The sequence below is a fragment of the Halichoeres trimaculatus genome, unplaced genomic scaffold (genome assembly GCF_033239565.1).
Source record: "Halichoeres trimaculatus isolate MK-OKI-2021-1 unplaced genomic scaffold, fHalTri1.1 fHalTri1_scaffold_3, whole genome shotgun sequence".
Lineage (NCBI taxonomy): Eukaryota > Metazoa > Chordata > Actinopteri > Labriformes > Labridae > Halichoeres > Halichoeres trimaculatus.
In genome coordinates this window covers 6,905,682-6,931,561 of record NW_027437181.1, presented here as the reverse complement: position 1 = coordinate 6,931,561, position 25,880 = coordinate 6,905,682, and the positions used below count along the sequence as shown (strand labels likewise).

At 41.0% G+C, this 25,880-nt stretch overlaps 1 protein-coding gene across 1 annotated transcript in view; it reads left to right on the top strand.

Annotated features, from left to right (window-relative positions):
- The window catches only part of LOC141788233 (multiple epidermal growth factor-like domains protein 11), a 123,501-nt gene that overhangs the window by 67,302 nt on the left and 30,319 nt on the right, over positions 1-25,880 (top strand). The window contains exons 7-13 of the mRNA XM_074667114.1: positions 1,224-1,344; positions 1,441-1,577; positions 6,587-6,799; positions 8,737-8,911; positions 14,261-14,381; positions 18,979-19,142; positions 19,259-19,361. Coding sequence (XP_074523215.1) covers positions 1,224-1,344; positions 1,441-1,577; positions 6,587-6,799; positions 8,737-8,911; positions 14,261-14,381; positions 18,979-19,142; positions 19,259-19,361 — 1,034 coding nt within the window. The remainder of the gene's footprint in view (positions 1-1,223; positions 1,345-1,440; positions 1,578-6,586; positions 6,800-8,736; positions 8,912-14,260; positions 14,382-18,978; positions 19,143-19,258; positions 19,362-25,880) is intronic.

Here is a 25,880-nt window from a genome sequence, read left to right as displayed (position 1 = left end):
GAAGACATCAGACAACAAAAAATAAGACAACCAGAAAAAAAACCTGACATGACAACAAGTAAAGACAAAAGGGAAGAGAAAGGTGGCAAAAAAAAAAATTAAGACCAGAGCCCAAGAAGATAACTGACAAAACTAAAGAGACAGTGCACAAGCAAAGATTCTACAAGACAACCAGACAAGATGATGTGAAAAGATGAGACAAGGCTAGAAAACAAGAAAAGACAAAACAACCAGACAAGAAGACATTAGACAACAAAAGATGAGACAACCAGAAAAAAACCCTGAGATAACTACAAGAAATGACAACAGGGAAAAACAAGACAACTAAAAATGAAAACCAGAATCTAAGAAGAAACCTGAAAAGACTAAAGAGACGGAGCAAGACGAAAAGACAACAGCATAAGATAAAGAAAAAGATTACACAAGACAAGATTACGTAAGACTAGAGATTGACAAAAAGCCAGACAAGGCAAGAGAACTGAACAAAACCTGACAAGACAGACCAAGACAGGAGAAGACAACTGACAAGAAGAGACAAGTCCCCACGAGGCAAGAAACAAGAAACAAAGAAAAAGGCCTGACAAGACAACAAGACAAGAGAAAAACTGCTGGACAAGACAAGAAACAAGAAACTAGAGGAAAGAAAAAAAACAAACAAGACATGACAAGAAAAGGCCAGACAAGGCAAGACAACTGAACAAAACCTGACAAGAAAATGAGACGGACCAAGACAGGAGAAGACAACCGACAAGAAGAGACAAGTTCCCGTTAGACAAGAAACAAAAAACAAAGACAAGGGCCTAAAAAAAAACAAGACAAGAGAAAAAAGGCTAGACAAGACAAGAGACAAGAAACTAAAAGAAAAAAAACAGACAAGGCAAGACTACTGAACAAAACCTGACAAGAAAGACCAAGACAGAAGGAAAAGACAACCTGAGAAGAAGAGACAAGACAAGAAATGAGAAACAAAGAAAAAGGCCTGACAAGACAGCAAGACAAGAGAAAACAGGCTGGACAAGACAAGACAATGAGACAAGAAACTAGAAGAAAAAAAAGACAAGACATGACAACAAGAAAAAGCCAGACAAAGCAAGACAACTGTCAATGAGACAGGGAAAAACGTTGGGTCAAGAGAAGACGAGTCCACCAGATTTATTTACACTGGATCATTTCACTAAAAAAATTTCCCTTTTCTTCTTCTTCTTCTGTGTTTCTGTGTCCAGCTGTGAGGAGCCGTGTCCTCCGGGTAAACACGGCTCTCTGTGTGAGCAGCGCTGTCCCTGTCAGAACGGAGGAACCTGCCATCACGTCACAGGGGCTTGCTCCTGTCCTGCAGGCTGGATGGTAAGACCTGCTTCTGAAGGGGGACGTTTTAAGACCTAAAGCTGGATTGATGTACATTTCTAGTGCCTTTATGATGATGATGACTTTCCTTCTCAGGGTCCAGTCTGTGCTCAGCCGTGTCCGTTTGGATCGTTCGGCATCAACTGCTCTCAGGAGTGCACGTGTCGAAATGGCGGCCTGTGTGACCACATCAGCGGCCAGTGTCAGTGCAACGCCGGGTACATTGGCGAGAGGTGAGTTTGACTGAAAGTTTGTGCGACTTAACCTCTCTGTGTTAAATCGATGTTTGGTTAAACTGTAGAAACATTCCTGTGACAGGAAATGAAGTCTTGATGCTCAGAGTGAGATGTTAATGTCCGTCCCTCCCACTCTCACTCATTACGATGCTCTCGGTTTGTCTTATACGTCCGTCCTCATCAGACAAAGGAGGAGATTTCACTGAGATCCATTTTAAAAAGTTTAATTCCTTCATTATCATGGTGTATTAGGAGAAAAAAGCTTTCTCCACCCTCCTCTGTCCATCTCTCTCCCTCCATCTTTACTCCCAAATGAGCCAAATTACCTCCATTCATCGCGGCCGCAGACAGGTGAATTAGCCTACATGGAATAATTCGGAGATTGAGTTCTCCTCCAAACCGTCAGCGTTGTAATGGAATTAGCCGAGATAAGAGTCCTGAGGAAGTCTGCGTGATTTAAACGTGACACCAAACAGAAATCCTCTCTAAGCCGTTTTAATTGAGTGATTTGTCTATTTCTTAATGTTTCAACGGGCCGACGTGTCCAGAATGATGCCGAGACCCTGGATCTGACTTCCCCCTTCCCTGACTTCTGTGTGCTCGCTGAAGCTGGATGTAAAAAGCTCTCAGGATCTGTGCGTAATGTGCGCTCTGTTGACCTCCTGATGGTGGCACTGGACGTGATGGGCGATAGATGTCATCTCTGAGGGAGGTGGAGAGCTCTCTGAGTGTGGGGTCAGATCACTGAGGCTGTGCTGGAGCTGCACAGGAAGAACTCTGCTCTTTTATTCAAGGGATCCGTGTGCTTGAACTGATATTAACAACAAATCAAACAATCATCCCTTTCACTCACATTAGATCAACACACTCTGACAGCTAGTACAAAATCTCTCTCTACTCTCAGTTGAAGTGACAGACGTGCTTTTTACATCGTTTTACAATGAAAGCATTTGTCTTATGAAGAAGGAAACAAAGTGACATCAATGCAAGACAGCCATATCTCCAAAATAAAAGTGTTTCCTGAAAAGATATGTTCAATAAGGATTAAACATACACTGGATTACCAGCTAATGACTCTGTGTTTAGGTGGTCTATGTCCAGATGACTTTGTGGGTTATCCATCCCCTTATCACATCAAAAGACCAGTTAGTCAGAAGGCTCATCAGTTGGAAGGTCTGTTAGTTCAAAGGCCCTATAGTCAGGCCAGTTGGTCAGAAAGCTAGTTATTCTGAAGGCCCAACAGTCAGAAGGTCTGTTAGCAAGAAGGACCACTGAGGGTCCACTGGTCTGGAGGCCAGTTGGTCGGAAGTTGTTAGTCAGAAGGCCTTTTAGTTTGAAACCCCGATAGTTCAAGGCCCTATAATAAGGCTCGTTGGTCAGAAGGCCAGTTAGTCCGAAGGCCCAATAGTCAGAAAGTCCATTAGTCAGAAGGAGCAATTAATTGGTCTGGGGGCCTGTTAGTCAAGAGGCCTTCTGACATAAGGCCAGTTAGTCAAACGGTCTTTTGACTGATGTTAGTCAGGAGGCCTGTCAGACTGAAGGGCAATTAGTCAGAAAGTCCATTGGTCAGAAGGCCAGTTAGTCAGAAGAACCACTTAACATCCATTGGTCTGGAGGCCTGTAAGTCAGGAGGTCTTCCGATTGATGTTAGTCAGAAGGCCATAAGGTCAGGAGGCCCAGTAGTTAGAAAGTCCATTGGCCAGAAGGCCAGTTAGTCAAAAGGTCTTTTTAATGATGTTATTCAGAAGGCCTGTTGGTCAGAAGGACCACTTGAGGTATATTGGTCTGGAGGCCTTTTAGTCAGAAGGCCTCCTCACAAATGTTAGGCAAAATGCCTGTTAAACAGAAGGCCCATTAGTTGAGAAGTCCATTGGTCAGAAGGCCAGTTAGTCAAAAGGTGTTTTGACTGATGTTCATCAGAAGGCCTGTCGGACTGAAGGCCCAATAGTCAGAAAGTCTATTGGTCAGAAGGCCAGTTAGTCAGGTGGACCACTTAGGTCCATTGGTCTGAAGGTCGGTCAGTCAAAAGGTCTTCTGATTGATATTAGGCCAAAGGCCTGTTAGACTGAAGGCCAAATTGTCACAAGGCCTGTTAGCCAGAAGGCCCATTTTTCAGAAGACCCGTTAGTCTGAAGGCATGTTAGCCAGAAAATTAGTTTGGAATTAGTTGATTTCCTTTTTTCTTATCCAGACCAGTATTTCAGAGAGTTTACATCCTATAAAATTCGTACAGGTCACAGTTATCTTAAAACATAGGCGCAGTGAGCAATTGCCCATTCCTACAAGTTTATGGGGCCCACAGGTCTGGGAAAATGTTTTTTTTTTGTTTCATTTTTATTTTTTTAGCTGATGACAAAAGTCAGCATGCAAGGGGCCTTGAAGACTGATTTTCCTGGGGGCCCGTGATCTTTTAAATTTTATCATGAATTGACATTTTTTAAATAACATTTCTGTTATAGTTTTTTTTTTTTTATTTTATTTTATTGCGAGAACTTTCCAGGATTTAATCCTGCAGTTCTAAACACTCTGCTTTCTTGAAACTAATACCTGACCCCCCTTCAGAGCTTCATCCCAAATGGACTACATTTACACTGTGCTCTCATCCAAAGCACTTAACAAGCACTTGTCATTTAAACATTCACACACAATGCAAGCCAGCTGCCATGCTGCTCTGACCGCTGGGAGTAATTCAGGTTCATTAGCTGCCGACCCGCTCCACCACAGCCATCATTAAATGTTATGAAGAGTTTCAGAGGAACGTTTGTGAAGCAGGAACACATTCGTCAGCTGGAGGACGAGGAGGAGGAGGAGGAGGAGGAAGAGGCAGAGTCATAGAGGACAGTATGGACCACTGTAAACTGCTCACTATACAGAAGAAAAGAGAACATTGTGAAGGGTACTTTTCAACAACAAAAGAGCTATTTTTCTTCTCTCCAGCGAACTCACAGAGTCCTTCACAGATCCAAGGTTTCAAACTAAAACTGAACCCTTTATACACGTCTGTATGACCAACACTCTACCACGTGGGTTAACCTTCATTCACCTCCTCTCAGTTATAGATTGCCCGTTTCCACCTGGTTAATAAGAAACAATACAAAGGAATAAATCCACATCAGTAAGAGAAAATCATTCAATACCAATTCAAAATTAATGAGAAAGAAGCCAAAACAAAGACCATAATTTTCAAGATAGTAGGTCATTTTAATTGGGAAAAAATTAAACTGATGTGATAAAAAGTACAATTCTAGGAAAGTAAGTCTCTTAAATCAGTTAAAAATATCAACAGGGTGTCAAAATGATGAGATAAATAATTAAAACTATGAGAGCTATATTATGACTTGTTTTAAAAAGTCAAAAGACGTAAAAAAAGACAAGATTACGACAAAGTAAGACATTTTTTAGAAAAAATGTGAAAATTTGTAACTTGCAGCTCTTTTTGTGGCATAAAAAGCCAAAATAATGAGATTGTAGGTCACTGTTAATTTAACTAAACCAAAAACTATTGCATAAAATGTTGAAATTATACCTTAAATAGCAATGATTTTATGATAATAACTTGATATCAAGCGATAAATGTCATTAAGTCAAAAACAAACTTCAGGGTAATTAGTATTAGAAACCATGAGAAAGTAGGATACAACTATGATAAAAGAGTCAAAATGTGAGATTAAAGTGGAAATAACCAGATATGAAGTCAAAATTATGAGAAAACTTGAAAAGTTTAAACATAAAAGATATTTTAGATCAAAAGTTATTTAAAATAAATAAGTATGTCATAATTGTAAGCAAATTGACACATTTTTTTTGAAGAGCATAAGAAAAGCTATCGTCAAATATGAGATTAAACGTAAAATTATGAGATGAGAAATAATGGTTTTGAGACAACACCTGAAATAATGAGACTGTTAAAAAGGTTATAGATATGAGATTGTAGGTCTCTTTAGATTAATATAAAGTCAAAAATATATTTACATAAAAAGGGGGAAGAGGGTTAATATAAAAGATTGAATATTTGATTAAAAAATTAATGATTTTGAGATAAAACCTTAAAGTAAGAGGTAAAAGTCCTTGTTGTGAGACAGCAGGTCTCTATAGTCACATACAAAGACAAAAGTTTGAAAAAGTCAAAATTGTTGCATGAAAATGCAAAAATTATGAGATAAAAGTCATGATTATGAGATTACCTGCCCAAAACAACTGGATTAAAATGAGAAAATATGATAAGGTGAGTAATTTTGATGAGAAAACACAACAATTTAATACTAAAAGACTTATTTAAATAATTTATATAAGAGTAATTATGTTAGAATTGTGAGAAAGTTAGTTACTTTATTATGGGATATGAGTTGAAATTATGAGATAGTGAGTCAAAGTTATGAGATAAATAGTAGAACTATGAGAAGTGTTCATGCGTTAATAATTTTAACGTTGACTTTAATCTTAAAATAATGAATTATTGTCTCATACTTTCCACATTTCTTATGTCATAATTTCTCTTTCTACCTCATTTTTAGATTTAATATGTCATTGTTAACATTAAACATCATTTTCTATCTTTTTTGGCCTAAACGGGCTTCCATACTCTTTCTACCAAAGCCTTTAACCGAGGTGAATAGAACAGTTCAGTTCAGTCTGTGTTAAAAACTGATTTCAATTCATAAATTAGTGTTTACTTTCTGTCATAACACCAAGGACTAAATTACACATGAATGTCATCTTCTGAAGAGACTTAAATTTGTGTTCATTTATTGATGAACCAGCTGATTTAAAGCCAGGGTCTGTTTACTGGAGGAGAACTGAGAGTCTGATTCCTGTAAAAGAACTAATCTCAGGAGCTTTAAACAAGGAAGATGTGCTGAAGATAGATTTGTTAACATTGTGTGTTGGATTATCCAATCTTCTCCTGCTGCTGTATATTTCACAAACAGCCATCATTATCAGGAAACTGAAGCACTCATTCAGATTTATGCTTTCCTAAGCCTCACACCTTCTGTTTTTATCATCAGGTGCCAGGATGAGTGCCCAGTTGGGACGTACGGGCCGCAGTGCGCCCATAAATGTGACTGTCAGAACGGAGCCAAGTGCTACCACATCAACGGCGCCTGTTTGTGCAACGAAGGCTTTAAAGGCCCCAGCTGTCAGGACCGATTCTGCCCCGCCGGACTGTACGGACTCATCTGTGACAAATACTGCCCCTGCAACACCTCCAACACGCTCAGGTACCGAGCCTCACAGAGCCTCACAGAGCCTCACAGAGCAGAGTCTGAGCCTCGTTCTGTGACAGCAGAGCTCAGATAGAGGAAGGCCGACTCTGAATAACTCGTGTTTTACCGCTCCAATGTCAAACGCTTTGTGTACATTTCTTTCTCTGTTGAGTTTTGTCACGACTTCAGTCATAACGTCACATTTTCCTCTTGAAAACTGCGTTGAATCACTTAACGATTCAGCATTTCACCTCCTTTTCGTACAAAACCTTTAGTGTCTGATGAGGAGTCTTTATCAAACCAACAGATTTAGATTTTATCAGGACAGTAAACAGTAGAGAGGAAAGAGCTGAGATAAGAGGAGTTTATTAAAGAATACTCAACAAACTATAAGATAAAACCTACTCATTTATACAGGCCACATTCTTTTATTGGTTTTTAATAAACCTTCATTTAAAAAGTGCCAAATCATTGTCTCAAGAAACTTTCCAAACACATTAGAAAATATAAACTTGCAAAGAACCATGTGAAAGAAAACTTAAAATCATTATAATGCTTTTTTTTTTACTGTTGTTTTATTATTTGTATCTGTTTTTAAACTTGATCTTTATACTGATTTTACCTTGTAAAGCGTCTCTGAGTTTTTGAAAAGCTCTCTATAAATAAAATGTATTATTATTATTATTATTATTATTATTATTATTATTTTGTTACTTTGCGTTATCTTTACTATCCTACATTTTTTATGTTATGCTACATTTTACATGTCATTGTGTCATGTGTAACACTGAAATAAGTTTCCTAAAGTTATATTATCTTGCTTTAAAGGGGCTGTGAGGAGTTTGAAAGTGATCTTGAAAAAGTCTCCCTTCTAGATATATGCCCGATCATCATAATCCACACTTTAATATGAGATTATCAGCAATATTGCTGGTTACAGGCTATTTTAAATTGCTACTTCTTAGCATCCAGTTTGGGTTGACCAGGACCGGCACGTCTAGGTCTCTATGACAGCACCACACCGGCTGAAGAAGTTTAGTAGTGAGAAAAAAAATACATCTGGGACTAGTTTTGTAGTGATGGTGGACACTGGAGCCTAATTGTCAGAGAGAAAAAATACAGAAGAGCAGAAGAAAGATAAATGGGAGAGTGATAGAGCTCGAGCTAAAGGCTAATGCAGCAGTTATTCTGCAGTGGTCTGTTCAAACTTGAGAGTCCATCAATAAAATGAAGAGTGAGGTTACGTTAGCTCTGCTTGGTAGATGACTAGCAGGACATAGCTAACCAGGATTTACTGACGTTACACATTACAGACATGTCTGAGAGCACCGGCTGTCAGCTGCACTAAATATAAATGGCTACTAAACTAATTACAAACTGAGAGTGTTTACTTGCTGTCACGTTAGCCTACAGATATGTTGGAGCACTGGGCTGCTAATGGTGCTAACATATATCCGGCTGCTAAAACGTTTGCTTGATGTCACATTTCAAACCATAGCTCTATGTAACTGTACTAATAAGTCCCATACATCGGTACGTTGTCTCTAGTAAAAAGTTGTCTTGAACAAAGAAAATTAGTTTAAATCCAATCTCCATTTAATCCAAACAAACACACACCTCACTAGATGTTATTTGCGACAGTGTAAGGAGACTCTGGGCCACGAAGTGGCGAGGGATTGCAATTTAAACAGATCCTCCTCATAGCATCTTGAAGTTAGTTTTCATTATGTTGGTCATAAATTTACAAGATGCATTACTTTGTCTCGTATAACATTGCGTCGTCATACGTTTGATTACATTACAGTTCTCTGAGTTATATTCCTTTATGTTACTTTTTATCACTATTTTACATAAAAGTATGTTGTGAAATGTTGCGTTACATTTGACTATAAAATAATGTTTGATTACGTTATGCTAATTGACATTTTCTTGCACCCCCCTCTGTCTCTCAGCTGCCATCCTCTGTCAGGTGAGTGCACCTGTGCAGCCGGGTGGGCGGGCCTCTACTGTAACGAGACCTGTCCAGCAGGTTACTACGGTGAGGGCTGCAGAGAGCCGTGCGCCTGCGCAAATGGAGCTGACTGTGATGGCGTCACTGGAAGCTGTGTGTGCGCTCCAGGATACATCGTAAGTACACACACACACATTACACACACAACAGTTAAACAGGGGAGTTAGGGAAGATGTTTCACCCATAAACTGAGAAAAAAAATGGACGTCATCTTGCTTGGCTCAAAGTGAGGTCACCACAAAAACTGCTCCCCCTGGTGGCTGCCTGCAGTAAAGGTCAAAAACGCTGCCTCCCCAGTCTTCCCAGATGAGCTGTGGTCAAACTTTAAAAAATAAATACACTCATTGTTTCTCATGCTGTGGTGATATGAGGATATCATTGGGCTGTATTGTGTTCAAATCCTCTTTTTTCAGAAAAGTATCTTTTTCATCAGTTACCAGAGGTTAAAAACAGGGTTTTATATCATTCTTGTGTATTTTTTTAGGAATAGTAAGATTTATTGGGGGCTGCATGATGGCACAATGGTTAGTGCTACAGCCTCACAGCAAAAAGGTCATTGGTCATTGGACTGGCTCCACTCAGATCCTCTACTGCACAGACTCTCACTGCACAATGGCAGCGACTCTGACCTGGGGTACTATGGCCTCAACACCGCACGCTATCCATCCTATATTCAGTGTATGGTTTCACCTCTCAGGACATCTTCCCAAACTCTAAACAGTCCAGTTGCCTCGGTTTTTTGATTCTACAGAATAATTATGACCTGGGTCCGTATGCATGACAAGCCACTAACAGCAAGATAAATATGTGGTGTTGAAATGTTGGAGTTCAAAAACTGCTTTAAGAGTTATTCATCAAGGTACTGGAGCATTGTTTCAGCGCTTGTTTTGCAAAGCTGCTTTCATATTACTGATTTTATTGAGGTTTACGTCTGTGTGCTCAGAAACACCACATGTGTTTACTCTGTTCAAGATCACCAAACTTTTTCTTTCTCTTTGTTTACCTGATTGAAGGCCTTTGCACACTGAGTCAGGTTTTTTCAGATGTCACACTGTTTCTGATACGTTTATTTTATTTCATTTGCGAAAATTTGCAGTATGAGAAAAATTGAATCATCAAGCAGTGATCAAGCAATTGATCCTGAGGGCACACAGACACACTGTCGCACATACACACATGCATACACAAGTCTTCGTTAATCATCTAAACATCGCCGAAAATGTGTAAAGTAAATAAGTCAGAAAATGTGAAAATGAGATGTTGCAAGTGGCCTACAGCGTCTCTGAATAGTCAAACTACCCAGGAAATGAGCTGAGTAGATGCGCAAAAAAATCAAACCTGTTTCAAAAAAATTATGACTGGCGAAAGTTTCGGATTGAGTGTGCAAGCATGAGTGATATAACATGGGATCAAATTTATTTTTAACATGCACAAGTTTCAGATGAAAAAAATGGACTCGGTGTGCAAAGGCCTTGACGCACTGATAACAGCTGTTTGTGTATTCTCGTAATAAAATCTCAATTTCTACAGCTGCAAAATGTTTTTCTTGATCTTCTCTCAGTCACGCTGTTATTGCTCGCCAGATGTATTACTGTTTAAAAGTGGCAGGCATGTGCATTTTGAATTTGTTGATGGGGTTTTCCAGGGGGTTCTCCTGAATTATGACGTAATCTGCACCTGCGTTGCTTTATGGTGTCATTAGTTAACTGTCTGAATATTTTGAATCGTGCATGGGGCTAACGCTGCAGCTAAATGGGCTGTTCCATAACAGAACTTTGGGACTAATGGTCCCATTTTTTTAATGACTGAACGTGCATACGGGCCCTGGATTAGTGAGAATTTACAAAGACACAACGATCACACTTTAACATCCAGACACACACATTAGTCCAAGTTTTGTGTGTTGTATACTCGATCAACATTTTCAGCTTGGTCAGTTTGAGTCAGCTGCTCTCAGTGAAAAAAGCTGAAACAATACTTTCAAAGATATCCAAACACAGCACTGCCCTGACACACACACACACACACACACATGCACACAAACACACACCTTTTCTCCTACAGGTCGACCTAGATCATGGGTTTGCACCTGCAGTAGCTGTACCCAGGGACGTGACAGGTTACAGTTAAAGCTGCAGAGTCAACAGCTCCTGATGAATGAACCTCAGCGTGTTAAAGAGCAAGAGCTGCAGCTGCAGCTGAGACACCTGCCCACACACACACACACACACACACACACACTGACCTCTCAGACCAATGTGGATTTTAACTTTAATTTCTGTCTCTGATGATGTTGTAGGTGATAATATTAAAGTAACACATGGTGCTGGGAGTGTGTGTGGTTAGTGTCTGGTGTGTGTCTCGGCTCCCCGCTGTCTCCCTGATCTGTCGCAGCGATGAGACACCTCACAGCTCAGAGACGCTTTGATAATTGGACGAAGGACATCAGTGATCCGGCAGATGAAAGCAGGATGAACTCTGCAGATTAACGTCTGTTTGCTTCGCGGCAGCCAAATTCAGACAGATGCTCCTCTCAGCTCACTTTCATTGATTTAAAGATGATTTATGCCGCGCTGCTAGCTCACAGTTTGGCGCTCCGTGTGTCACGCGTGGACAAGACTTCAGCTTGAAACAGAATTTATATGTGCTGTTGTCACCGTGTTGGACGGATGGATCGATATCTGTGAAGGCGTCTGACTCTGGGCTCAGTTTCTGCAGAACAACAACAACTCTGATCCGTCAGAACAGAACAGGAGGAGGAACTTGAGTCAGGTTTCAGGGAAAGTTAGAAATACAGAAGGTTTTATTTCTATACTAGAGTAACTGACAGACTCTAGATTTGTTTGTGGACAAAATCAAAGATGTTAAATTCATAGAAGGTGAATCAACAGCTGTTAATAACCTGTTTGGACGTACAAATATAGAATAATGTTGAAGGAAATAGAAAAGTATGAAAGTAGGCAGTGGCATGCACAGACTTTTTAAAGGCATGGGCGAAGAGACAGAAAAGAGCATGTACAGTATGTTGTCTTCACTGAAGAAACCACTGAAGAGGGCACTTTTGTGTGTTTTTCCAACTAGGAGGGCACATAAGCCTGAGTTTTGGCACCCAAAAGCACACTTTAGAACATGTTTTAGCTCCAGAAAGGGCACTTAGGCACACAATTTCATCCAAAGAGGACATTTTATGGTGTTTTAACCAGCCAAGTGTGTTTTCCCACCCAAGTGAGCACCTGGGCATACACTTGATCCCACTGTGGCGCATGTTTTGGCTTTTAAAAGGTCACTTTAGTGTGCCCCAATGAGGGCACTCCAGCAAGTGTTTTGACTCTCAGGAGTGCGCTTTAGCACACAGCTTAATCCCAAAGGGCACTTAGTTAGAAGTTTGTGATGATAGTGAAATTAATGTTTCAGACCTAAGCCTTTTTCAAACCAGGCTGTAAATCTGTTTTTAATGCTATAAAAGCTCTTGTTTTTTTTTTTTTTTTTTGAAGTTCAAAGCCTGCATCATAGCCAATATGGCTGATTGACTTCATTTCATTGTTTCAGGAAGAGACAGGTGACATTGTGGAGACTATTTCCATGTTTCATACACTTTATGGTAGGGATGGGTACCTTCCACATTTAAAACGATACTGCTCCGATGCCGGGTACCTGGCAATCAGTGCCGGTACTCAACGGTACCAATTTCCAGTACTTTTGTGTGTGTTTATGGTGTAATAAACAATATGTTTAATAATGAAACCTTTAAGTTTTTGGTAACATTTTACATAAACTACACACTTTTTAGCATTAATTAAGAATAAATTAATACCTAACACATCATCTGTGAATTATTGATACATACATTAATACTAATTTGTGTATCATGTTCAAACACAGTTAGAAATGTTTAATAACTGATGGATTAGGGATGGATACCTTCCACATTAGAAACGATACGGTACTGCTGCCTGGTACCTGGCAATCAGAACCAGTACTCAACGGTATCATTTTTGGTACTTTTTGAGTTGCATGGAAAATCGCCTACCCTTCCACTCCCTAACAATCACAAGGATGCATTTAGGTTCCTAAACATGGTACCTTTTGATTTTACGTGAATCCGTACCTGGTACTTTTGACAGAATTTGGTCGGTACCTATAAAAGTACCGAATTCAGTACCCATCCCTAGTTTATGGTGTGTACGTGGTTTCCGGTCTTAAACACTTCAGTACAGGTTTCATTTTTCTGGATGTTGCCTTTTGGTCTCAACATTCCAGGAGTCTGTATTTATTCTATTTTTATTTACATTTAGCCTGGTAATTGTTTTTTAGTCCTTATTCTGTCCCTGTGGTGATCCCTTAGTATCTTTAGATGGGTTACAGCTCATAAAGTCCTGGTGTTTAAGGAAGATCTTATTTCAGCCTCTGTCTCAAACACTTTGTTTTAGCTGCTGTCTCTTTAAGGAAACCCCCTTCACTCTGATTGGCCAGCCCTCTGGAGGCTTGTTGGGGGCGGAGCTATGGGCAGACCTTAGTGTTTGAGGTCCTTTAGGGGATCCTTTTGCGATGAAATTTTCATTTCTTGTGAATTTTAAACACTCATATGAAAACGAAGAGGTTTGAAGATCTGCACACACTCAGTCTGAACATCCAGTGTTGGTACTTTATAAGCATGATTTTTTCTTCTGACCTCTGTGTGTTCATTGTCCCTGGTGTTGTATTTGTGATCATAAAGATAAAAACAGGCTGATAAATCTCCCCACGTACTCTTTGAATATAAATCCATGTGATAAATATCAGAACTCATCGATTGGTTCATGTTTATTATTCCAAAGGTCACCTGTACGAACATCCTGCATGACTCGTCTGGAAAATTGAAATGATTTTCCTTATTTAACCCTTCACACCTTCTTTAATACCAAAGTTCTCTTTAGTAAACTTTTTAATTAGGCCTCTGTCTCTGTCTCTCTCCTGTCTTTATGAATATCAGATTAACAGGGCTGTAAAGGCAGCAGGTTGGTCTTTAATGAGCAGTTTATATGTTGAAGGTGTTGATCAATGTGGCGGCGTGTGACTCGCTCTCAGCGTGCTAACAGGTTAAACATCCTGCTAATGCCAGAGAACACGTCCTCTGTGATTGGACGAGCTCAGACGTCGTGTTCCTCTGCAGGGAGGAAGATCGTCTCCGTCTTTTATAAAACATGTTCTTGTTTGCTGCGTCCCCGCCTGCAGGCTTCACTCAGACGTGAGCTTATAATGAATTTAACGTGAACCTGGGCAGCTGCTCTGGAGGGGCGCTGCAGGAGGTGGTAGGACGAACCGGCAGGTGTTCATCCTGCAGCAGGGATCAGCTCCAGCTTCCAACTGAACAACAACTGTCAGACGTGTCTCTAAATGCCAAACATGTGGCGGTTGGTGACATCATGTGAATGTCATGAATCATTTTCTTGTAACATCTCTTTTTGTCTGTCCATTGTTTTCAGGGAGACGACTGCTCCATCAGCTGTCCCTCAGGTCTGTACGGGACCAACTGCACCTCCTCCTGCTCCTGTCACAACGAGATGTCCTGCTCACACATCGATGGATCCTGCATCTGCAGAGAAGGTTCAGTACTTTTCACACAAGACACAAAAACAAACCTCTGCATTTCTTCACCCCACAAGATTTCATTATTTAAAAAATATTTGATAATAAGGGATTCAGAGGTGATTCATGCCCAAATATGACAAAAAAGTTTTCCCCATAGAAACAAAAGCATGATCCAGTCCTCGGCTCGACTGTTCAGGAATTTTTGGGGGATCCTCACGACCCCAGTGCAAAATCCATGTCCTGTTTCTAGTCTGAGAAAACGCCACAAAATGCGGCGGGACTGTAGATCAAGCCCTGATCTTTGGGTTCAGAAACAACAGACTCTACCACTGAGCCACAGCCGCCTGTGATTATTCCTCGATGCATGAAAACCACTGAAAACATGTCAAACCTTTCATTTCCGGTTGTAACTTCTGTATAAGATGTTTTAATTATTCTTTAGGACCGGTGTTTAGAAAGATCCTCCTCTTCTTCTCTGCGGGTTGGGGATATCAATAGTGCAGAGTTCAGTTTTTCGGTTGGTCTGACTCTGAATTACAGGTCTTAAGAAATGAACGTTTCTTTACCACTTGGCTGGTCGTAATAACCACCCTAACAATGAGACATAAAGACAGTTTTCTGCTTGATCTGTGGCAGAGCTGTTATCATCCTGCCAAAACCCAGCCGGCAGACGTGACGTTAAAACAATCTGAAGTTAAAAACCAGCCTCACCTTCTTCTCCTCCTCCTCTGATTCCCTGAACATCTTTGAAACTCTCTCTAAAGTTGGACACAAAACTACAGCAGCCTTAATTCAAAGCGCCTCCTCTCTGCCGTCGTAGGAGGAGGAACTCCTCGCTGCTTCTTCGCACCGCTTTCAACATTTTTTACAAATTGTGTTCTGCTTTGTGGCGAGGCCCAGAAACGTCTCTCAGCTCCACTGCCTTTCAACTCTCTCTGTGAAAGAAAACGCCTTTTCAAATCCTCACTGTTGCATAATTTTCACCTGAGTGGTTCAGAAATGATCCTTCCTGCTCCTTCCTTCAGACGTGGAACAATAATCCAGAAATCTAAAGGTGAAAATCTGCAGCTTTTGTGCTCCTGGATGCATTGTTTCTGTTACTTTAAGGGTAAAAATACCATAACACGTTCTGCACATTATGCATCAAACACCCACAGCCGTAAACTCTTTCCCCTGCTTAATCGCCTTTAAAGCTACCCTTCACCTTTAAGAAACAATCCTTAAACTTTCTTAAACTTTTATTACTCTGTGGTTATTGATGATAAATTTATTCTTCTCTCCTCCCGGCCTGAAAATCCTGACCCACCAAAAAATAAGTACCACCGACTCCAGAGCTGGTTTTGTGTTTCACATATTGTTCTCTGCTTCCTTATTATCTCTCAATATCAGCATCTTTAAATATTTATGCAGCACTGAACCTCATGGGGGATGCTGGGTAATTAAAGTGGAGACACATCTGAGCCGGAGCGCGGGGCGAAGACCTGTGGGGTCTGAGTTCACCCTGAAAAACCTTATTTTCTTTTTCCGTGAGAAAAACTGAGGACACGGGATGGAGGGGCGAAGTTGGTCACAAGTTTCCTGACACGTCGCAACTCAGCAACGATTTCATCCAGAATATTCAGTCAGGTCCTCATGCTTTGGCTGCGAATGTCTCTAAACAAGATCTATATCTGGACTTTTCCAATCAGTGTGGGTTAAAATGAGTGTGTGAGGATATTTTGACCAGAAACAACATAATAAGTATCGCTACAATTACAATAAGCAGGTCACAGCGGATACGTTTGTATGAACAGAGGGTTCAAGAACATGCTGCAAAAAAAACTAAAATCTTATCAAGTGTTTTTGTCTTGTTTTAGGTCAAAATGTCTTATTACTCTTGATATGAGCCACATTTAACTGATCAGTCCATATTAAAGTCTTGTTTCCAGTTATTTAAAGACTAAAATGAGGTTTGAATTGCTTGTAACAAGTAACAAATAATCTGCCAATTGAACAAGAAAAAGTTGCTAAAAATTTGCTTAAAACAAGCATAATCTCTTGTTTTAAGTTAGTTTTCTCTTGTTTCATTAGCAGATTTTTTTGTACTTGTTACAAGTAATCCGGAGCTCACTTTTGTGTTTAAATAACTTGGAATAGGACATTTTTCTGGACTGGTAAGGTAAATATGGCTCAGATTCTTCTAAGGCCTTTGCACACCAATGGCAATGCAAATAAAGGCACAAAATTGCAAAAAAAATTGGATCGACAGATTCGATCCCTGCAGCTAATCTCCTCCAAATATTGTCTTTATAATTGCTGTCTTTGTAGTTTTTATGTCTTTTGTCGTAAAGGACCAGTTGCTGGGATACAAACACAATGGATGTTGAATGTTTTGGTGTGTGACTTTTTAACAACCAATGTTTTTTTGTTTTGATTGGTCGGATGTGTAATCCTTCAATCAATCATCAATCAAACTTCATTTATAAAGCACTTTTCATGCACAATGGTGGCAACAGAAAGTGCTTAACAAATCAAAACAAAACAAAGCAAACAACAACAACAACAAAAAACACACATCAGTGTACAACCCTCCACCTCTTACCCACCAACCCACACCCCTGGTGCACAAGGTGAACAATTTAATTAAAATCCATTCATATGACCTGAGGAACTGTGGAAACACTATCAGGAGTAAAATGTTAAATTCACAGTAAGAAGATAAAACAACCAAGCTTAAAGAAACAAATAACATAATAAAATATTAAAAGATTAAAGCAGTAAAGGAGAAATGATGTAGAACTAAAACTTAAAGATACAAAATTGAGAAGCTAAAAGTAACAGTGCAGTAAATAAGAAGATAAATAATTAGCTTAAAGGGGACATATCATGCTGATCCCTGATTTAATACTTACATATAATATAATAAATTTGAAAACAAGACCTTTCACCCCCTGAATTTTCAAAAAATTAGATATTGTTTTTTTTCTGATATCCTAGAATGAGATTTGATGCCTCTGAAAACAGGTCATTGACATTTGGCCACGAGATTTCGACCTTCATGACGACACGAGGATCCTTTCTTTTTATTGGAGTAATCTGATAAAGCAGCTCCTCCTCTGTGAAGTCAGTTAGTCACACAACCGCCACCAAGGGATACACCCACCAAGAGCCGAGTATAAACGTATAAACTATACATGTTACAGTACCGCTTTGACTCACCACACTGAAGCGTCCTGAGATGATCTGTGTCCAGGTGGATTTTCTTCCTCCTGAGCTGCAGAACCGTCCGGGTCTGACTCGGGGTCCAATATAAAAGGACATATCCTACACTCTGCCATTTTATTAGTGCTATCAATGCCTTACGGTGAAGTTTTGGCAAACAGCAAACTCGCTCGGTCTGCCCCATTCAATGTGGCGATTTTGTAAATACTGCCATGCTGCAAAAACTGCCCCCTGGCTCTACCCCCTCCGCCCCTCTGATAGAACTGACCAATCAGAGCACAAAGGGCTGTGACGTTGCGAGGTTACTGGAGGTCATTCTCAAAACGGAGCGTTTCAACGAGATCTTAAGAATGGCCTAAACTGAGGATATTGAGAACGCTATTGTGGGGAAATGAAGGAACTAAACGACTTGTACTGAGGGCAGAAATGCTTTACAGGCATCCTAGTCTGGCATAGTGAAAAGGAGAAACAAGCATGTTATTTCCCCTTTAAGAGACATAAAAAAAGATAAATATATATTGAACCAAAAGTTAGGATAAATAAATAAGTAAAAGTAAAACTAAATTTAAGGCCAGACTCAAAAGGTACGTTTTAAGTTTTAAGCAAAACTTTGGAAAGATCGACCTCGGTTGAAGAAATAAAAGCTGCAGTTTTGCACAGCAAAAGAATGTTGCTGGTGTGAAAGCTTGCATTGAAAAACAATAGGTTAAAAAAAAATTAATAACATGCAAAGTATTTGCGCAAAAAATACTTGTTTGGTGTGCAAAGGGCTTAAAGACACTTTCTGCTGAATATAAGAAAAAAGCACTTGATAAGATTTCATTTTTTTTTTCTAGTTTAGCACCTATTTTACCCTAGATTTGCCTTTTACAGGCCTTTTTGGCACATGGGAGGACAAATAATACTAAGATCTGCAGTTGAAAGAAAGTAAACAATAAATCTGATGCCTTCAGGTGCACCTGGCTCTTAAAAGGACTGAAAGCAGACGCCGTGATCACTTTGATTCATGTTAACTCTTAAGCACCGAAGTATCATCCGAGCCACCTGGACTGGTTTTTGTTATTTTGTTCTTCAAGAGTCAGAGATCATGCCCAGAAAGCTCATCTTCTCTTCCTCCTGTTAGATTTTTTCTCTTCCTCGAGTCGCTGAGGTTACAGTATTGAGGACAACATGCATCATTTATTGTTATGATTGGAACAGTGTTGCACCTGGCTTCCTATGCAGTATCATGATACCCTGGATATCCCTATTAATGTTGTTTTTACCTCTTTAAGGAGCCATTTAACTTTTCTCTCTAGCCAAAATAGTTAAGGAGTTACAGTAATTTAAAGAGCTCTTGTCCAATGGGAGCACTGATGGTTCCTCTGATGGTTCCTGTGGACTAATAGTTCCTCTTGTTGTGTCTCTGCAGGTTGGCAGGGTGTGGACTGCTCCATCCCATGCTCCAGTGGTACCTGGGGTTTAAACTGTAACCAGACGTGTCTGTGTGCAAACGACGCCGCCTGCGACCCCGTCAATGGGACCTGCACCTGCTCGCCGGGCTGGAGAGACGACTTCTGTGACGCACCATGTCCTGTAAGTGCACCTCTTGGGGTCTGATCCCTCTCCGTGTTTGACTGAAACATCAGGAGCTCCTCCAGGGGGCTGCAGGCTGCAGAAACATGAATCCCTGTTTGTCTTGCTGTTGTCAGGAGGGTTCGTACGGGCTGGACTGCAGGGAGAGATGTGACTGTGTCAACTCGGATGGCTGCGATCCAGTCAGCGGATTCTGTCGCTGTGTGGCCGGATGGACAGGTGAGGGATGCAAACACAGGTTGGGACTGATAAGCCCTGAGACTGTGAGGATCCTGGCAGCAGAAATAAAAACTCAGGAAATGCTGCTCATGGAGAGAGGAGGTCAAACTAACGGCCATCTTTCACGGCAGGGAGTCCAAACTTCAGATTCTGGGACCATCAGTCTCTGTGTGTGCTGCCTGTGCCATCATTACAGAGTGATGAAATCAAAGAAAGAAAGAAAGAAAGAAAGAAAGAAAGAAAGAAAGAAAGAAAGAAAGAAAGAAAGAAAGAAAGAAAGAAAGGGAAAAGGGAATTAAGGGGAGATTAAGCAAAAAAAGAGAGGAAGAAAGAAGGTGTGGAGGAAGGAAAAAGAAGGATAAAAGAAAAGCAAGCAAGCAAGGAAAGAAAGAAAGAATGAAGGGAGGAAGTAACAAAAGGAGGGAATAGTTCAAGGCAGAAAGGAAAGAGAAAAAAAAGGTGAAATAAGATGAAAGGAGAAAGGAAGATAAGGAGTCAGTATAGAGAAAAGGAATTAGGAGTAGGAGAGGAAGAAGGAAGATGGGAAGGACGGACAGATATTAAGGACATAAAGAAAGTCAAGGAAGGGAAGGAGGGATAGGAAGGGAAAGGAAAAATGGAAGAAAAAGGGAAAGTAATTCGTAAGGGCAAAGGGAATTAAATTAAATTAATAAAATGAATGAAGGAAGGATTAGAGAAATGAGGAAAGGACAAATGAAAGGGTTGATGGATTAATGGATGGATGGATGGATGGATGGATGGATGGATGGATGGATGGATGGATGGATGGATGGATGGATGGATGGATGGATGGATAGTCCGATGGTTTGATGGATGGATGGATGGATGGATGGATGGATGGATGGATGGATGGATGGATGGATGGATGGATGGATAGTCCGATGGTTTGATGGATGGATGGATGGATGGATGGATGGATGGATGGATGGATGGATGGTTTCATGGATGGATGGTTTCATGGATGGATGGGTGGATGATGGTTTGATGGATGGATGGATGGATGGATAGTCCGATGGTTTGATGGATGGATGGTTTGATGGATGGATGGATGGATGGATAGATGGATGGATGGATGGATGGATGGATGGATAGTCCGATGGTTTGATGGATGGATGGATGGATGGATGGATGGATGGATGGATGGATGGATGGATGGATGGATGGATAGTCCGATGGTTTGATGGATGGATGGATGGATGGATGGATGGATGGATGGATAGTCCGATGGTTTGATGGATGGATGGATGGATGGATGGATGGATGGATGGATAGTCCGATGGTTTGATGGATGGATGGATGGATGGATGGATGGATGGATGGATGGATGGATGGATGGATGGATGGATGGTTTCATGGATGGATGGGTGGATGATGGTTTGATGGATGGATGGATGGATGGATAGTCCGATGGTTTGATGGATGGATGGTTTGATGGATGGATGGATGGATGGATAGATGGATGGATGGATGGATGGATGGATGGATAGTCCGATGGTTTGATGGATGGATGGATGGATGGATGGATGGATGGATGGATGGATGGATGGATGGATGGATGGATGGATGGATAGTCCGATGGTTTGATGGATGGATGGATGGATGGATGGATGGATGGATGGATAGTCCGATGGTTTGATGGATGGATGGATGGATGGATGGATGGATGGATGGATGGATGGATGGATGGATGGATGGATGGATGGATGGATGGATGGATTGATGGAAGAAGGAGGAAGGAAATAAAGCCAGGGAATGTAAAATTTAAAATCATTCCAGGTCTTATTATTTCTGGAACTTTTATTGTAGAATAGAATAGAATAGAATAGAATAGAATAGAATAGAATTTTCTGCTCCATCTCATGACTCTAGCCTGGTCTTGGTCCTGGTCTTGGTCCTGGTCTGGTCCTCTGATGTGTTTTTTAACTCTCACATTTTTACATCATGATAAGTCAGTTTATTTGGAGATGTCAGCTGGAAGAGTTGTTGAGTTTCTGCAGAACATTCAGAGCTTTAGCTTCATACGAGCAGCCTGTGCACAGTCAGACCTTACAGATAGACTTTTGTTTGAACTGGTGACAGAGCTGGATAAAAAACCCAGAGAAAAGTCCAACTCATGATTCTCTGGGTGATAGAGGCTCAGACTCAGATGGACCTGACTGCTCAGCTCTTCAATAATTCAGAGTTCAGTGTGGACGAAGCTCCTTTCAGACCAGATGGGGTTTCTCTCTGAGCTTCTTCTTCTTCACAGAGATCCTCAGGTGATGATTCAGCCGACAGTGAGATTATCTCTATGATGTTGCTCAGCTTGATTTACCTGCTCCGCGTTGGTCCATTTAGTCCTGATGTGGTATAAAATCTGAAGAATAAGGAAATGGTGTTTCAGTTCAGCCTCAAGTGAGGAATTGACATTGGAAAAACCTTTTACACACTGATGATCAGACTTACCACCTTAAGTTCAGGGCAGCGACAGAAGAGAAGAAGCAGAGAGTCAGTCCTGTGAGATTATTTTCATGAAGCTGAAATGAATAAACTGTGCGTGTCAGCTTAAACTTTCCTCGTGCAGCTCTCATTCTCCTCTCCTGCGATTCATTCTGCTCCCAGCGGGTGAAAAACTCAATAAGAATACATTAAGAGCGTTCATCGAGTGTAATTGCCTTTCATTGAAAATTATCAGCACAAGAAAGTACAAAAAGAACAAACTGAGCTGTTCTCTGTTGGAGGCAGGAAACTGGCTACTGCTGCTCTTAGACATCATCTTACTCTTTCCTCTGACGGCTCTACATGTCTGCTGTCCCCGTCACACACCGTGGATCTGCAGAGTATCAGCCTGAGGTCAGGGGGGTCTCCACGGGTCCTTAACGCTGCAAACTCACTCCATGTTTACTGAACGCAGCTCAAATACTGTTCATACCTTGTTTCAGACTCAGGAGGAAAAGAAATTTATTATCCACGTTGAGTCCCACCCAGGTAGAAATCTTGACTCCACTCTGAACTTTAAGTTACAACGCAGGCTTGCACAAACTTTTGAAGGGCAGGGGAAAAAGAACGAAAAGGGCATGTGGAGCTTGTCTTTGTCAACTATGAGGGCACTTTAGCACACATTTTTGCTACCTAGGGGGCACTTTAAGGCCCCGTTTCCACCAAGCAGGCCAGTTTAGATCACTACAGTTCGGTACGGGTTGGCTCGGTCAAGGTGGTTTGTAAGTCAGCTGCCTTTTGCTGCATCAGTAAAATAACAGCGTGACGCCATAGCAGCACGACACAGTGCCCTGCTAATAAATCCAAGGAAGAAGAAAAAAGAAAAAAAAACACAACACAGTGAACAAAGAGCAACGATGAAAGACATCCAGCAGTTCGCCTTCTTTGTGATTGGCATGTAGCTCTTTATCACAAAGCACAATCAAGTTTTGTTTTAGAGAAGTCTGTGTGCCGTGAGGAGAAATGCAGCCACTGTTGCACGATAAGTGATGATTCTTTGACCAATCAACAACTGCAGTGTTGTAGCCCCACCTTCTGGGATTGGATCGGATTTGGTCCCACACCCCTACGGAAGGGTCCCAAAAAGTAGGACGGCTCGTCTTAGTTATTTTGCAACTTGTCCCGGGATTAGTCAGTGGAAACTCCACAAAATGTGTGGCATGCCGAGATAAATTATCATTATAGTTCCAATTCTACTAGCAATTATATGCACTGATATTGTTTTTCTACGAAATAACTTAGTGATTTTCTTTTTTTGCTGTTTATCTAATAAGACGAGAGGGGTAGGTTTCAATAAGCTTAAAGGGCAACTCTGGTTTTTTGACACCTGGACCTTATCTATAGGTGTGTGCATGCTCATATACTCACTCAGACAAACATCGTGCAGCTCGGAGTCCTTCAGAAGTTATTTAGATCCAACCGATTTTAGCCGCACTTAGCGGGGGCCACGGCAAGGGAGCTTCAGCGCGGGACATAATCTCTGCAAAATCGCTCATTTCGGCTTTAATTTTTCATCCATCGCTATCCATCGTTATCACAAACAAACTCCTCTTCTGTTGCCATAGGCGAACACTGTCCACAAGCGCACCACCAGTTCGCATTGAGTCGTGGACGTGCTCCTGTTTGTTGTTCTCGAGCCAGCTCTTCGTCTCTCTCCCTCTGCATCCTTCTTTCATGGAGCTCCTTGTCTGTGTACTCAGGCTCAAACTGGTAAGGACAACCGTCAAACTCAAAGTCGTACTCTGAAGACGGTAGACGAGCTGACTTTATGATAACACTGGCGATGGATGAAAAAATATAGCCGAAATGAGTGATTTTGCAGAGATTATGTCCCGTGCTGAAGCTCCCTTGCCGTGGCCCCCGCTAAGTGCAGCTAAAATCAGCTGGATCTAAATAACTTCTGAAGGACTCGAGCTGCACGATGTTTGTCTGCGTGAGTATATGAGCATGCACACACCTATAAATAAGGTCCAGGTGTCAAAAAACCGGAGTTGCCCTTTAAGCTTCAACCTGCACCCTTTCGGGTTCTCTTGGGAATTCTGAAATTTCAAAACTATATTTTGATCTTGTGAATTGTTCCATGTTTTTGAAAGAGAACCGAAAAATTTTCTTCATCAAATTGAACTGAACCGCTTGGTGGAAATGGGGCTTGAAAGCGTTGCAGTTCCAAAGAGCTTTCATGCAGGCTTTCAGCTCCCTGGAGAGCACTTACGATTGTGTTCTGGATCACATAAAACGGAAAGCCAAGACAGGCACTTTAGAGCCTGTTTTGGCTTTTAAGGCGGCACTTTCGCAAGTGTTTAGACCCTCAAGAGGACTCTTTAGCGCCCCTTTGGGCTCCCAAATGGGCACTTTAGTGCATCTTTTGCCTTCCAAGAGTGGGTGATAGCCCCTCCAGCCCACCTCTCTGCACACCACTGTTATCGTAGTAGCTGCAAAATATGGATACATTCTATTTACAGAGACAGCACACAAAAAGAAATCATTACACTGCTCCTTAGGATGATCCAAGCAGGGAGGAAAACAGTCGAGGAATTAAGTTTGAAAACCGATATTTTTTCCTTAATGTGTCAGAGAATGAAACATTATGAGAGACTTTTGTTAAAGTATTTTAAAGGATGGAGTATTTTGTAGTCACAATCCTTTTATTGTGGTTGAAGTTTCTTGTTGTGAACGATAAAAACAGGTATGAGTGCTAAAAAATAAAGACTGGAAAAGCAAGAGGAAGAGACTCACGACCTGTTTACTGTTTACAGGAAATTTAAACCTGGCTCTCATGTGAGCATGTGGCCCCAGAACAGACCCATACTACCCTTCATACCCTACTGTGCATGCTAATAATGATTGTTTTAAAGGAGAGTGATCCTGACAGAACAATGTGTTAGACATTAAGAGGTCAAAGAACAAACTGCATCATGGACATGCAAGAAATTTGACCCCAAGTTGAATAATTTTCCACAAAAGAAAAACTTTTAAGCTCCACATATGTTTAAGAGAGAAATAAAGAGTGAGAAAAGGCTGAAATCTTGGTTTCAATTCAGATTATTGAAGTGTTTTGGTAAGGGTTCCGCCTTTATGGCAGTGGGTGATGGTGCTCATGGGAAATGTAGTCTTTATCCTGGAAAAACACTACCTATCACAGCCACAGGTGTCACTGTAATCAACGTCAAACTGATCGTCCTCACAAAGACTTTAAGACCAGTAAATATGCCTGAGCTGGCTTTGGAAGGAGTTTTTGTTTGTCTAAAGAGCAGAAGATACAAAAAAGTCAACTTGACCTGCAGCCACACATTTTATCTTGAAGACGCCGTTTCAGTAACCTCCTCTGTCTCTCTCACACTGTTTGTGTAAAAAGGTAAAATAAAGGAGAACGCTTGAAGTCAGTGTTGATGTCTCAAATCAGAACCTCATAATTTACAAACACGTGCAGACTCCCTCCTCAGCTTTAATTCATTCCACCTCCCCGAGTCCTCGCGCTGACAGGTCTCACAGATGTCACCCTGCAGACTGAACTCTCCTCAGCGTGGGGATGATGGACACTATCTTCCCACGATGCATTTTTCCAAAGAAAAGGCTGAGCTGCTTAGGGCTTGTACTTTCTGAAGTGTTGGAACAGCTGACAGCAGCGAGACGTCTGATGGGACATCACAGAGGAAAAAATTTCAATTATAGAAAAACATTTAGCTTTCTCTTTGTTCTTCTCATTCACGTGAAGCAGCAAATGTCCCGGTTTGATCCTTCACGGGTGCTCATTTCATATTTACACACTGTTTTTACACAGACTCTTTACACGTCAGAGTGTTTGGATAAAAACAGGGTTATTAATGTTAACCGCACAACAGAGGGTTCTTTCAGGTGTTTAAGGATTCCCATTTTCTGCCGAGTACCTGAATGCATCTCGTATGAGCCTGTTTTCTAAACAGCACGACTCCACAGCCTGTGACAAGTTATTCTGACATTCTTCAGGACTAGAAGTCGTCAGGTAGTTGTTCCTTGATTCTGATTTGTAGGATTTTTTTT